This window comes from Triturus cristatus, chromosome 8 (assembly GCF_964204655.1).
Source record: "Triturus cristatus chromosome 8, aTriCri1.1, whole genome shotgun sequence".
NCBI classification, from domain to species: domain Eukaryota; kingdom Metazoa; phylum Chordata; class Amphibia; order Caudata; family Salamandridae; genus Triturus; species Triturus cristatus.
In genome coordinates this window covers 225,160,985-225,176,163 of record NC_140591.1, presented here as the reverse complement: position 1 = coordinate 225,176,163, position 15,179 = coordinate 225,160,985, and the positions used below count along the sequence as shown (strand labels likewise).

The 15,179-nt window shown below is 40.4% G+C and overlaps 1 protein-coding gene across 2 annotated transcripts in view; it reads right to left on the bottom strand.

The window, feature by feature from the left end:
* Positions 1-15,179, bottom strand: part of PIWIL4 (piwi like RNA-mediated gene silencing 4) — a 370,970-nt gene that overhangs the window by 60,996 nt on the left and 294,795 nt on the right. For both annotated transcript variants that reach the window (XM_085621407.1, XM_085621408.1), the window contains exons 15-18: positions 11,718-11,918; positions 7,444-7,547; positions 3,264-3,334; positions 654-807 (exon numbers count right to left, since the gene is read on the bottom strand). In XM_085621407.1, coding sequence (XP_085477533.1) covers positions 654-807; positions 3,264-3,334; positions 7,444-7,547; positions 11,718-11,918 — 530 coding nt within the window. The remainder of the gene's footprint in view (positions 1-653; positions 808-3,263; positions 3,335-7,443; positions 7,548-11,717; positions 11,919-15,179) is intronic.

The following is a 15,179-nucleotide window of genomic DNA, read 5'->3' as shown; positions in this document are numbered from 1 at the left end:
TCTAGGTCTAATATTTCCCCCTCCAGCCTTTGCGCCCATTCCCTTTTCCTCCTTTTTTCTCCTGCTATCAGCAACATGGCCTGACCCCGCAGAACTGATTTATAGGCCTCCCACAATGTGACCACTGACTCCACTTTACCCACATTTTCCTTAAAGTACAGTTTGAAGCTCGCCATTCCATAGGCACCACAGGTCTAGTTTCCATCCATCCTACGCTCCTGAGATAGGCTCTACTTTCAGCATTGGCGCATGAGCTGCATATACTGCCCCAATTATCATACAATGACGGCAACCATCCAAGGAAGTAGGGTGGGAGCAACGCAAAAGCTTCAAAGATATGGAACACAGATGAAAATAATGAAGGGGCATGTGCAGAAACTGAAAGCCACCCCACTCACTTTCAGAAAGTGAGTAACTTTGATTCTTAGTTCTCCTGTAACACCTAGTCAAAGATGTTAAAGGGGAAGCTGTCATCTCCCGCCAGTCCCCAAGTTATAGTTGATGCAGGAGCCACGGATACTACATGCCTGTTTTCAACTCCAGCTCTCATTCAAACACAGCAAGGAAAGACATACATACATGTGAATCTTTGTGCATCTATGGGAAACTCGATATTATAAAGTGCGAACAAGGAAAAGGAATTTGAAAAGTACCTGTATTCAATGCTGGTTTCTTTGAAACTATTCAAAAGCTGTGGAACTTCATAGTCAACCACCATTCTCAGCTGACCATCTCCGACCCCATCACGGTACACGACAATCCTAGCAGGTAAATCATTGTTGCACTTTTGCCACCTTTCAATAGCCCCTGCAGTAAAAATACACAATACATTTTATCTACTGGAATGGATATTTAAATTGGAGAAAAGATTGGCAACCTAATGTAAATCTTAAATAAGTGTTGCTCCAGTTTCATTTTGGTTATTGCATCAAGGCACACTAGAGTAGGCCAGTTTTAGGCAAATTATCAAATGTTCATACTAAAAACACTAATAAACAACTGCTTACTTCTTAATAAAAAGTATACATCTGAATACAAATATGTTCATGCAAAGAAACAGAATACATTGGTCTAATAAAATTGGCTAAAATTGCAGTTCAGATAAACAAAATATTTAGAAAACGTAGGGATGTAGAAGCTAAAGAAGCATGCAAGTAAAATCATTCTTGTTCATCATTTAGCCTGTAACAACATTGATTTCATGAAATCTAGACCAGACCACTGTTTTGTAATTTGCATATGCCAACTGGGACTCTGTTAAGTGCCGAGTGTGTCAAATTTGAAACAGCCATGACAGTGGCCTTAATTACGTGGCCTGGATTGGGGAGGGTAAAGGTATTTATTGCACCTAGTATGTACAATACCTCAGGGAGTAATTTTTACCAAGTGCAGTACCAACAGTCATGACAGCTATGCACAAGGAATTCAAAAATAATCCACTTGCTGACATGCAGCTAGTGCAGAATTTAAGATGAAATTTGGTTTGTGATGTTTGATTCATTAGAAGAACAAGTTAGTTACTTTCAGTAACAGTTTGTCTAATGATTCTTTTAGCTTCCCTCAAATTCACCATCAGCTTTACTTTTTCTTTGTCCAAAGACGCTAATTCTCTTTGCGGGTAAAACAAATCAGACATATTTTTCTAGCCTCTCTGGAGCAGGTAACCAAGGTGGAACTAACTTTATTTGCATCATGCACTGCTGAGATGGATAAGATCGGAGAAGCAGCTATTGCTGTGCAGCAGAGGGTACGGGGAAGTGAAGTAACTGCCATGGAATGGGGGACCTTATTTTTAGCGATGGAAGCCAAAATGGATGACAAGCCCACACGAAAGATAGAAGATTCTGTGGATATGTATGGTGTACAGTTGAACACGGAGAAAAGAACACGGAATGGGTTTGGGCTGTGGGCATGTGTATCAGGTGATCAACCTCATGCTTGGCTGCTAATGGTGCCTTCAATCCTGAAGTGATTAGGGTTAATTTATGTAATAAAACAGGTCACCTGTTAGAGCACTTCATTGTTCCTTGTACAAGATTCAAAGTAAATGTAGTGAAAATCTTAATAAATGGATCTTTAAAAACTTCGTCGCCATGCACTTCCTTTTTCTAGCCATTACCAACTCAATCAATTAGGGTGACGGACCTCTCCTCCGTGGGTAAGCAAAGGAAAAACAGAACGCTTCTTGTCTCTTGATGATGTGCGACTGGATGCAGAGCGGAATTTTAGTGCAGAATCTACAGCAGGACAAACTTGACAGTTGTCGCAAAGCAATCTCAGGGAACTCCAGTTTCCTTAAGAACCCTTGAGGTTTCAGACTGGCAGCATGAGGAATCTGGGCCTACAGTGCATGTGGACAGCAGCACCATTTCCTTTAAGAATGATCCCTTGAAGAGCAGGATGACAGCCTGAAGGCCCTCTTCTCCCCCAGTGGAGAAACCAATCCTAGAGGAACACAGATTGCTTGGAAAAATCCCTATCTAGTTCATCTCAGGGAACCCTATCTTTATAGTAGAGTGTACTGAGGAGGTCAGACCTGACACTGGGAGTCAATTGGGGATGTCTGCTCTGTCGTCTCTCCTTGTCCTTGATGCCTTTAAGTGAGGCCTATCCCTGGACATGGGACTGTTCCAGACTAGGGCCTCTGTTAAAGGTTCCGCTGTCCAATGAAGCTACTCTGATGGCTGACTGGCTCCATCTCACCTGGAAAGCAACTGGTTTGGGAGTTAGAGGTGCAAGAAGATGGAATAAACACAGGGGGAAGGTAAATATTGTTCCTTCAGGTCACAAAGACCATATTGTAAGGAGCATGCACATGTACTTCCCATTAATGTACCAAGACAAATTGTCAAACCACTTGGACACACTACTTGTCCTGTGCGTAATCTCACTTACATGTTGTTCCCACATTGAACATTCCTAAAATAACAAAAATGTCTTATGATTTATTAGAAGGAGATCTAGAAACCAAACAACAAACTTTTTGTTCTTGAAAGCGTTGTAAAGTGGCTTAATAATTCATTAAATTGTGTCAGGTACATTTTTGGATAAAGTGCTGCTTCGAATATGGAGTTTGAAAAACCATTATCAACAAGCGTGAATGACATCTGAAATGTATGTATAATATTCCAGTAACAAAAACATTCTGTACATACCAGGTGCAGTAAATACCTTCTTTCTCCCCAATCCAGGCCACATAATTATGGCCACTACGAATTGTGTTTTATCAGCCGCCGAGGCATGGGTTTACTTGAATACTGTACCTTTCATGCAGACTTTTAAACAATCTGCGATGTCTGTGTTTGAACTCTGAATAATGCAGCGGGAGAACCACCTGCAATGAGAGTACAGATAGAATTGAACGTTTACATATATTTAATAAAATCAATACAGTAGTTTCTTCAAAACATCTTAAGGATACTGCACAAATAAAAGAGTAAGGTAATCACCTGAAACACAGCATTTTAGGACTGGCAAGAGAACTATAGATCTTGTTACACGATAAAGGTATGTGCAAATTGTGGGGCTCTCTGTACATGCTCATGGCAAGTAATGCTAAGATTCCTTATGGGTGATCTTCATTACTCCCAGTACTCCTTTCTTAACCCTGTACCTACAAAGCATGGGGTGCATCAGCTCCTTCAAGAGACTCTTCTTTAGCAAGGAAAACCTTTGCTCTCTTCCTGCCCCAGACCACTCCTTTTTGAGGGAGATTCGCTGAGATGTGATTGGAGTCATTCTGTTTACAAGTTTGGAGAATAAAGGGCAATAAGCATCCTTTTACCACCTTTTTCTATTGTCGGCACAGCAAAGGGGGATTGCGGATACATGATCACTTTCTTAAGAAGAGAAATTCACACTAGTGATGTTATGTTATGTTACGGAGTTTTATATAGCGCATAGCTGCCCCAGCAAAGGGGCGTCCCAGCGCTAACCGGCAGGAATTGGGAGGCTACAGAATGAATGCAGATCCTAAGTCAATGGGAAAGGGTGAGTTTTAATTGCCTTACAAAAAGCCATACAAAATATATATACTCATGGTTTATATTGTTCATGTAGATAACACCATGTGAGTCAGAAGTCATGGATGATTTTGTGGATATACCACAAGCCCAATATTCATACAAAGGACCTAAAGCTATCAGTTGCTAAACATCTTTCTGGGAAATCTTGCACAATTAATTTTTCTTTAGGGTTTTGGATGTACCATTTCCCATACCAAAAAGCATCATGGGTCAAGACCCTAGACACAGTACTTCTCAAGGTATGAAGGTCATAATTTCAGTGTTTTTAAGTGAGATTTTACTTTTGAGAGATATATGGCTAGTAATTTATTATTTACATTTTTACCTTAGCTTTTTCATTGATTCAGTTTTTTTGTTTTTATTCATCAATATTTTGTTATGTTTACTTTTTTGATTTACTACACTAATTTGTTGATTCTTTGATAATATATGCAATGGAGTAGAGATTAAGCGTACTAACGATCTTAAAGTGAAGTTTTTACAACTATGAGCTATAATGGGTGCAGTGAAATCACAGCTCGATAGGTTAACCTTTTCTTGTGTAATTATTGGACATATTCAGGGAGACTGAGGGTTGCCCCTATTTAGCTTCTTAGCTTCTCACCCCCCTACACCCTTTGGTTATTTATGGGCTAAAGGATGAGACATACAGTATCTGGAAACCCAAGACTTCTTTCAACAAAAACAACTTGCAAACGCCCGCACCTAATAGTAATGTAATGAAACACGTTAATATAATTTGTTGTTATGTTAATATAATTTATAATGCACATGAATCACCCGGAAGGAGTATCTCAGCGCAGCAGTGAACCAAAGGCTTGCAGTCTTAAATATCTGAAAAGCTCTGTTTTGAGAAGCTTTCTGAAATGTAGATGGTCCGTGCACTTCCGTAAATGGGTGAATAGATGATTTCAAATAAAGGAGCCAGATGAGACAAGGCATGTTTTCCTAAAGCAGGGCATATTAAGAAGGAATTTAGCCCCGGACCGCAAACTCCTGATGGGCCCCTCTCTGCTGAATACCCCAGAGACTTCCATAGTCTAAAAAAACTCATAGCATTGAGTTAAAGGGGCCTCCTCAACCGCCCCTGGGACCCAACACTAGATATCAGAGTAGGTAGAGTATGTGATGCACAGCAGCGTGTACTACAAACACCATTTTCACCCACTGCTAGTATTGGGAAGAAGACCTGGACAGTGGAGTAGAAACTGCTGAATGGCTTTCAAAGTTTGAATCGGTCTATGTACGAGGTGGAGTCGGAAACAGACTGTCTGGGGTTTCTTCCTTACAAGTTCCAGGAAGAATAAGTCAGAATTTAGTTGAATCATCAAGAGATGATGAGGTGAGAGAAGCCTTTAAGGTTCATGTCTGCCAAGATGTAGGATGGTTTGAGTTCAGGCATGTTTAGAGGCAATTGATATGGTTGTATGGTGACACTTTACAGAAGAGCTGTGTCCTATGCATATTGTCTTGTTGGGCATGGTCGATACCATGAATTCCATGTGTATGCAGAACAGACTAAAGGTAATTGGGGACTAAGATGGTGGATGATATGGAGGTTTCCATTTGGACAAACGATTCTCGGCTCAACAGAATGGATATGGCAGTGTCTGTAAGACCCATGCTTTGGCGAGGGCTAATGAGGGTGTTTGGATAATATGTATTTAAGTAGCTGACATGTTTAGCAGAACCAAGAGCCTAGCACCTCTATTCTTCATATCTGTGGAGTGTCATTGACTACCTAAAATTTCTTTTCAGTGCTGACTAAGGGTCAAGCCCAAACTGGCTCATTATTTGATGTGTAAGTGGAGGATGCTGTGTCCAAGGTTAGCAAGATCACTGAAAAGCTGATAAGTGAAGGGTGTGTCAAGGCTGAATTTGTCTTTTCTGAGCAATAGGAGTGTGGGTCCCAAGAGAAAATGTCTTTGATGATGGAACAGGGTATGACGTTGTAAAAAATATTACTAATTAACAAATAATGTTTGCCTGGTGTCATGGACATTTTCCATCACAAACATTGTGTTGCACTTTACAGAACTTTTTTCCTAAGCTTGGCCAAACTTGGAGAACATGGGCGTGATGCCATTCTGAAACTCAACATGGTTGTGTTTTCATTTCTTCTTTTCCCACAAGCAGCAAAAAATGCACTGATGAAATGCTGTGTGATGACATGTTGTTCTGGTAAGCTCCAAAGGAAGCTTTACCTTCAAATGTAACTCTGTCCAAGGTCCTTTCTGCCTACAACTCAATGGGCCTATTCATTTCATAAGTCTGAAATGTTTTGTGTGTAACTAGATTTGTACTGTCACATCCGATGGCCTTAGGTCAAGAAGGGACTAAATATTATTCATTTAGGGGATGGTGTTATGTATTATCGTATTTTATTCTGAATTGTGACTCGCTGAGCCTATGTAAAATCTGCTCATCTACAGCTGACTGTGATTTTTGCTGTGTGTTTTCCTACATAAAAACAGACTCATTTTGGAGGAAAAGCCAGACCTATTTTGGGGATTTGCCCAGTCTGTCTAAGAGAGCATTTCTCTCATTCCTAAGGAGCAGATTTTCAACCTAAATTTTATTTAGGATGAACCGAGTCACCGCATGCTGTATCTGACTGAGCTTTATGCTAATTCCCTATTTGCCAATGAATGATTATTTGCATTTTACTTTTTGTAATAACTACTGATCTATCAATAAACCCTCATAGTCTCTAATTTTTCTTTGACTCAAGAAGTCCTGTTTAACTGATTATGCTACTTGTTTTAATGACAATTTTGATACTGTTCCGGCGCATTACCTCATACACTCTTGAGGCTATCACTGCCCCTGATCCAACATATAGGTGCTTTATCTTATATCTTATCAGATTATCAAAGAAAGCCTCAATGGCGTTGTCACGATACTTGCCAGCTGTTATGGAGTTTATGATAGTGACTATGAGCTGGATGATCAGGGATTGAATGCTCATGAAGTTCAGTGAATGGGCTAGTTGCTGAAGGAGAGACTGATGTTTAACTGCTTTGTTAAGTGCTTTGCAAGAGTAGTTGCACTTGAGTTGGGCTTTGAAGCAGTAATCTGACTTTGCTGTATTGGTGCGGAGTCTGTGAGCTGCTTGGGATATTTTTATGATTTTGCGTTATTTGCACAACTAGTTGATGTTGGGCTTTTGAATGGGCCATCGTGCTCAGGGTTTAGATTCAATATTGTTTAAGTACAATGAAACAGCAAGCATTTATTAATAACAAACTGCAAGATTATTGTTTCAAAGAGGCGTTTTTTAAAAATTTGGAGACCTGAAAGTGTCCACTATGGACCACAGATGCGACTTGGATAACCATGCAAATCCATATCAAAACCAAATTAACAAAGTTTGTTAGGATCTTACAATGATTGCAATTATCAACCAAAAAAGGCTTACCTGGTCAGCTTGGGATTTGTGCTGGATACAAATCCAACAACTGAGTTTCCCTTGTTAAGCGCATCCTTGTTGACATCAATACCAACCACCATCAGTGATTTCAACTGGAAAACAAGAGAGATAGCAAAATATATGTTTAGATCTTTTCTTACACTTCAAGCGGACTAACAACTCTAATTATAGCCTGGTGCAAAAAACAGAGCACAAAGACACTCAGGGCCTCATTTATAAGAAACTGACGCATCGGCATTGATGTGTCAGTTTCTCTGTGCCATCCTTGAAACACAATGGATGCACCGTATTTAATGTACAGCGCTCCATGTCGCAATGAAAGACAGTATCATCAGAAATCCTGACGCATCTGGCGGTGCAAAACCCACGCGTTGCTGGAGTAGCGTCGTAAGACGCATGAGGCAGGCGTAAGGTTTTGATGTACTGGTATCCTAGAAGTGGCGCAGTGAAATCCCATAGATTTCACTGCGCTACCTCTAAGAGGCTTACTTGCGGGGGAACACCCACGCTGCATACATTATACCTGACACAGGTATAATGGGGCGCAGGGCTTTACAAAGTGATGCAGCTGCCTAGATGTGTCACATTGTAAATAGGGCGCAACGTGGCACACAGTTTACATCGCTGCTGCGTCACAAAAAGTGATGCAACGGCAGCGCAAAAAAGACACAGGGGCTCATAAATAAGTTCCTCAAATGCTAATGGTATCTGCACTTGATGTTTACTGCCCAATTTTTGAACTGCCTGAAAAATATGGAGAATAAGGCAATCGTATGGTATTAGTGCTGTATCATGCATTTTATTTTTTACATCTTTTCACATTTTGACCCCAAAGTCACAACCAACAAAAAGGAGAGTAGCGATGATTTACAAATTGGTTACTGCCTAAGAGTGTGTGTTGTTGAAGCACAAAGTACAGAACAAGTAGACTGGGGTTGGACTGGTATAGGACAGAGAAAATAGTCTCTATGTCCCTACAGGTAACAGAAATAGATGGGAAAAAAGAAACTCCATCGGACCCTGTTCTTTCGGGAAGGTGGAGCGGCGGCGAGGACAGAGGTTACGGGGCAAGCAGTAACCCAATAATAATAGCACACCGTGGTCCACACAGTAGACTTGTACTGCAAGGCTTGCGTCCAGGCACTTGACTGTGACTGATGGAAACAAACCTCTGCCCAGGATTCTGCTGAGCATGTATTTGCTTACCTTGTACATTGGTCTGGAAGCTCTTCAGCTTCCCTTACTGGGGTGATTGCCTGAGGAAGGCTTCGGAAAAGGCGCTTACTGCTTCTGATTTACCTTTAGCCCTTAGGTGTCTATTCAGTTTTGACTTCTCTGTGAATTATTCATTATTCTCCTTCATACCTTCATGAAGGATTCAGTTCATCTGGACCATTCTTGAGTCAAGGCTTGCAAAGGCATTTGTTTCCCGGTCAGAAATTGGGATTCCAATGCCAGCAGTACTTGCCCAGTTTCTCAAGTGTTGAACCACAGTTGGGTCCTCAAAAGCTCCTTTGTTGGCAACCTTATTTCAGGATGGTGAGTGACAAGCCACAGGGAGCTGATCCATGTTTACAATTAAACATTTCCCTTTTTTTTAAAACAGAAAACACTCCTAAAAAGGAAGACAGAGTAAGTTGCTACTACTTTCTTTAGGCCTACTTAGAATGGCACTTAGTGGTAAATACCTCTTGACAGATGAACTGAGTGACGGCCTATCCTGGATGTTTTCTTATCTGTCCAAGTGCTGGTAATCAGTGCTGGCGAGGTGGTCATGGAACTTCCTGAAGCCCGCTTTCCCTCTTCCACCTGAAATGCCACATCCCACTAGAGACCACCTCTTTCAAAAGCAGAATATCAAAAAATAAATAAAATAAAGCACTGTGGGGCAGATTTACAATAAAGTGACGCATCTGTAGAGATGCGTCAATTTTCCTGCGTCAGCCTGAGAAACACTTGCACCACCATGGATGCGCTGTATTTACAATACGGCGTACCATTGCACAAGGATTGACAGATGCGTCAGACATTCTGACGCTTCTTTTGGGGCAAAAGTCACGCATTGTTGGAGTCCTGTCGCAAGCACAACCAAACTCCAGCAATGCATTTTGAGGCCTATTCCCACTACACTGCGTCACTCCTTATGCCTGCTTCAAGCAGGCGTAAGGTTTTGACCCAGTGGCGTCCTAGAAGTGACGCAGTGAAATCTTGTAGATTTCACTGCGTCACTTTTACGAGGCTTTCCTGCGTGGGAACGCCAACCCTGCATACATTATACCTGATGCAGGTATAATGTGATGCAGGGCTTTACAACATGACACATCTCCCTAGATGAGTCACATAAATTGGCCGCATTTTTTACGCAGATGCTGCGTCACAAAAGTGACGCAATGGCGGCACAAAAGTGTCTGCCCCCGTGAATTTATATGACTTCTAATCCTGGCAACTTCAGCTGTTTTTGAGTCACATGAAAAACAGGCTTTCCTGTGACACAGTTTCTTGGTAGTCAGAGGAAGTATGGAATGCTGAATTTGTTTTGATGGGCTTCAAAATTGAGTCTCACAGGTCCCGTGTTGGGACAAGTTGTAAGTTAGCTAAGCCATCATGCCAGTAGCTCTCAAGTAGCTGCAAGGAACCCTTATGGGTTTGCCAGAATGGAACATACAACCTTCACAAATGAAGCGCCAGAAGATGTACAAAGTGGAACTGGGAGAAAAGCAACTATGAATACTGTAGTCACTGCAAAGGTACATGTAAGCTTATTATGTGCAAGCTTTTCCGTGTAGTAACAGTCCTGACTTACTGCTTCGTTCAGGATGTTCTTCTCCTTTCATGAATGCATGATAACTACACCATTAGCCTTTTAGATAAAACCTTACTAATGTCATCTACAAAGCAAGACCTACTAATGTGATCTACAAAGCTGCCACTGTGGTGGTACTTCAAAGATGTCCAAAAACCAATGCTGGGTGTAGTCAATGTATGTGATCAAACATGTGTAGCTCAGCCAGTTCTGGACATTGCAGCAACTGTGCCTCAGTAGTTTCATGCTTGAGATTCTACTCATGCTTTTGAGGAAAGTGGAAATAAGACATTGGAGTAGGAATGTCATCTTACAGTAGACCTGTTCACTTACTGGTTCATTTAGATCTCACAATAGTGCTTAAAACATCTAAACAGTGTGCGTGCCTATTTCAGCTGAAGTGGCGATGTGTAAGGATCTAGCTTATGAAAAACATCCTATACACGGAATAAACTCTAGGGTTAGGCAGGAACATGTTGATCACAGGTATTGAAATTTCCCCAGAATTCTTAATTGTAAACATAAGAATCAAAAATAAATATTTGAATAGCTGACCATTAGGTCATTTTATTTATATACTGGCCCCTCCCTCCAGTATCCTATATCATTTGAGATGCTGAGAAAATGTTTCATTATTTGCATTCTGGAACCATGTATATGAAATGAAAATGCCTCATTTCAAGAGCTCTCACTTGGGGAGGAGTCCATTCTTGTTGAAACGTTTCCCAAAACGGTTGAAGAGTGGAATTGATGATGAAGGGCTCAGCATCCCTTTAAAAAGATTCTTCAAACAAATACAAGAACACTGCCAAGAGTCATTCTGACCCTGTAAGCAATCATGGAACGTGGTGGGAATCCATTATGACGTTCCTCGCTTCGGGAGTTCCACCATCATTAGGCGGTTTAGAACTTGGCTGACCTGTATGTTTATTTTCATTGGCTGGGCATGGACAGAACCAAAGATGCACAGAAATGCACTAAGACCCGGCCAGCAAAGCTGTTAGTTAGGAGCAGGTATACAACAAATAAGATTAAGGTAATTAGAAACAGAGATATTTCAGGAAGAAAATTCCCTTTTTGAAGTTCGTATGTACAGTGAAGCAGAGGGACGTAATAGCTAAAATTAGAAAACCCTTGATGAACCCAAAATGAAGCACTGCCGCCATGCTGAATAAAAGCAATAAGAACTGCAAAGCAAACACTATTCTTCAGCTATAGTGGGAATGTAAGGAACTTAAGACTGGCAGCTTTAGGCAAAACCAAGAGGGGACAAGGCCAGACACACAGAGGACTGCACAAGAGGTAGCAAGTGTGTGTGCGCGCGCATTTGTGTGGTGTGTAAATACACACAGACACAAACATGCACACATGCACTGACACCATTCAGTGAAATAATCAATGTTTTCTCTTTTGCCTTCTTCAGAGCCTGTAGAATAAAACTCTTTGCTTGAGTACGCACCGGTATCTCCACTGCCCACAGCTCCCCTCCTATTTTGACCATCATCTGCATGACAACTTTGGTAGCAACGCTCATCATCATCTGTTGCTTGCTCAAGGTCCTAGTAACAACACACTGACTTGGGACAGGGCTGTCAAGGCTTAAATACTTTTTAATGGCATCGTAGCAATCTTTCTGATTTGATGGTAGGATACAGAACACCTGTGAAGGAATCAGAAAATATGGTTTAAGCAAAGGCCTAAAATAGTGATAATTTCAAACAGAGAAAACTAAATACAGGTGGTTATTTACTAAGGTTCCTATTGAACAATTTTACTCATAATTGGGAACCCAATCATCCTAAATCACAAATTGCCCGTTTTGTAACAATAGCATAGAAGATGTAAAACATTTATTGTTCTTCTGCCCAGCTTATGCTAAACCTAGAAGGTCCTAGCTTAGACCTAGTTGTATCTCCTTGGACACAAAACACTTGAGAGAGGCTAACCAAATTTTATAGGCAGATTATAGTATTTCGATTGCACTACCTACAAGTCATCTGGCGAATAAGAAAATCAGTGAGAATTTTGTTATAGCTCTTTGAATTGTCTATCATACTGTGCATTGCTGGTCAACATGATTGTAGTAAATTGGGAAACAACCTTTACAATGCAGCCATTACATCGCATGTCACTACAACGCATGTCATTACAATGCATGTCACTACAATGCAGGCTTTACATCGCAAGTCATTACAACACGTACTATTACAACGCATAGTACCCTTACACTATCTGACACTTACCCTACTGTTGCACTCACCGGAGTTAGAATAGTAATTTTTACCCCTACACTATTCATCACTTACCCTAATGTTGCACTCACTGGAGTTAGAATAGTAATTACTACCCCTACACTATCCAACACTTACCTTAAATGCGATATAATGGTATGCGTTGTAATGGTATAATGCGATGTAATGGAATGCGTTGTAAAGGTAGGGCCCGATTCACAGAACTAACTTAAGACAAAATCCTAAACTTACTACCATTTTGGTATTCACAGAAGGCACTTACTCATTTTGGTATTCACAGAAGGCACTTACTCATTTCGGTATTCACAGAAGTTAGGAGTCCTAACTTTAGGACTCCTAAATGCCTTCTGTGAATACCGAAAGTCTTAAAATTAGGATTTTTCTCAGTTTAGGAGTAGTAAAGTTAGGACTCCAAACTTTAGGACTCCTAAATGCCTTCTGTGAATACCGAAAGTCTTAAAATAAGGATTTTTCTCAGTTTAGTAGTAGTAAAGTTAGGACTCCTAACTTTAGGACTCCTAAATGCCTTCTGTGAATACCGAAAGTCTTAAAATTAGGATTTTTCTCAGTAGTAAAGTGAGGACTCCTAACTTTAGGACTCCTAAATGCCTTCTGTGAATACCGAAAGTCTTAAAATTAGGATTTTTCTCAGTTTAGTAGTAGTAAAGTTAGGACTCCTAACTTTAGGATTTCTAAATGCCTTCTGTGAATACCTAAAGTCGTAAAGTTAGGATTTTTCTCAGTTTAGGTGTAGTAAAGTTAGGAGTCCTAACTTTACTACTCCTAAACTGAGAAAAATCCAAATTATAAGACTTTCGGAATTCACAGAAGGCATTTAGGAGTCCTAAAGTTAGGACTCCTAACTTCTGTGAATACCGAAATGAGTAAGTGCCTTCTGTGAATACCAAAATGAGTAAGTGCCTTCTGTGAATACCCAACTGGTAGTAAGTTTAGGATTTTGTCTTAAGTTAGTTCTGTGAATCGGGCCTGTAGTTTCTAAAAATGCGATGTAGCAGCATGCAATGTAAAAGAATGAATTGTAAAGGATGCTGCGATGTAAAAACTGCGTTGTAAAAGCATGCGTTGTAACGTCATACATTCTAGTAAATTGCATGCATTTGTCCATATTTTTCCAATGTTGCACTGTAACGAATTATTAGCGTGATGAATGAACGATAGGTGCAATGTACCTTTTATTTTAATTAAGAATGTATTTATGAGTGTTTTTATTTTTTTATTGTATGACATGTTCTATAGGCTTGATCCCAAAATAAAGATTACTACTACTAAGGGGTGAATAACAAGGACCCTTAAAATATGTTCGGTTCATCCACTAGGGCATGGAAACGTATAAAGTATGTGTTCTGGTTCAATGGACTCTTCACTTCCCATGAAACAGAAGCAGAGATATGTATATTGATCTAACAAAACACAGATAAGTGGAGTTATGGTTACAAACTAAAACAAAAAAAGACCACTGAAATTTGCAAGGTATGGTTACACACAACTCACATATCAACAATGCAAACCATAACTCTCCCACCAGAATCAATACTAATTAACTTACCCATACTGAAACAGATGTAATTACAGGTGCTGTAAATCTTCTAAGATGTTGATGGGATTAAATATCACATTACCCATACCATACCACTTTGACAGACAGCTACGAATGCAGCATCATCATTTGATTAGATTATGTGTTACTGTTTAATTGCATCGCACTTCAGGTGTAATTCATTGTTATACATCATGTAAAGTCATAAACATTGCATTTGGTGTGCGAGTTATGGTTTGCGTGGTTGCTGTGTCTGGTATGGATTATACTCTTAACCATAACACAAGAATTTCAGTGTTTTTTCAATATTAAATTGTAACCACAACTGCAATCTGACTGTGTTTTTTAGGTGAATTTCTGTTTTTTTAAGCATTATTTGAGATGTTTTACTAACGACATCCATAACTTAATTTTAAACTTTGATAGTTGATCTTATCAGTAATTCTATGTAATCATATGCCATATCCAAGTATTTACTGAGCCTAACCCTCTATTGGTGGCTTCCAACCACAGTGAACTGACTTTGGCCATGTGCAGAGGGGTCAGCCAAGGGGCCTGTGCCTTAGAGTCAGCTGGACCCAATCCCTGCCCTTTTCTTTTTCCTAGCACGGTGCTTGGTACACTGTGTTGGGTAATGATGGCTGCAAAATAAATGTTCCTGTGATAACCATCAAATCAGAGCTCTGAAGGATTCAAAACTGAAGAAAACCCTATGGCGCCCAACCGCGTGCCTTTAGTTATGTTTTTTTTTTTTTTTTTTTTAAACCGTTTATTACAGAATCCAAAAGATGTACAAAGATGGGCCTACAACCTTCAGGCCGGCCGCTAGCAAACAGGAAGAGCATATAATACAAGCAGTAAAACACACGCTGCGGCAGAAGAGAGGTCACAGGAGTTGAAAGGAGCGTCGGCAGCCACACCATCCGGACCCCACATAACGGTTTCATTTTTATATAAGAAACGAAAAAACAAATCCACAAGGCAACCAACAGTCGAAGCAGCAGCATGAGCTCCCCTGGGGAGGACCCTACCGATCGACAGGAATAGCAGGGGGGGATAGGTTGGGACGGAGACAAAGTGAACTCAATACCCAGAACCAGGGAGACAAGCA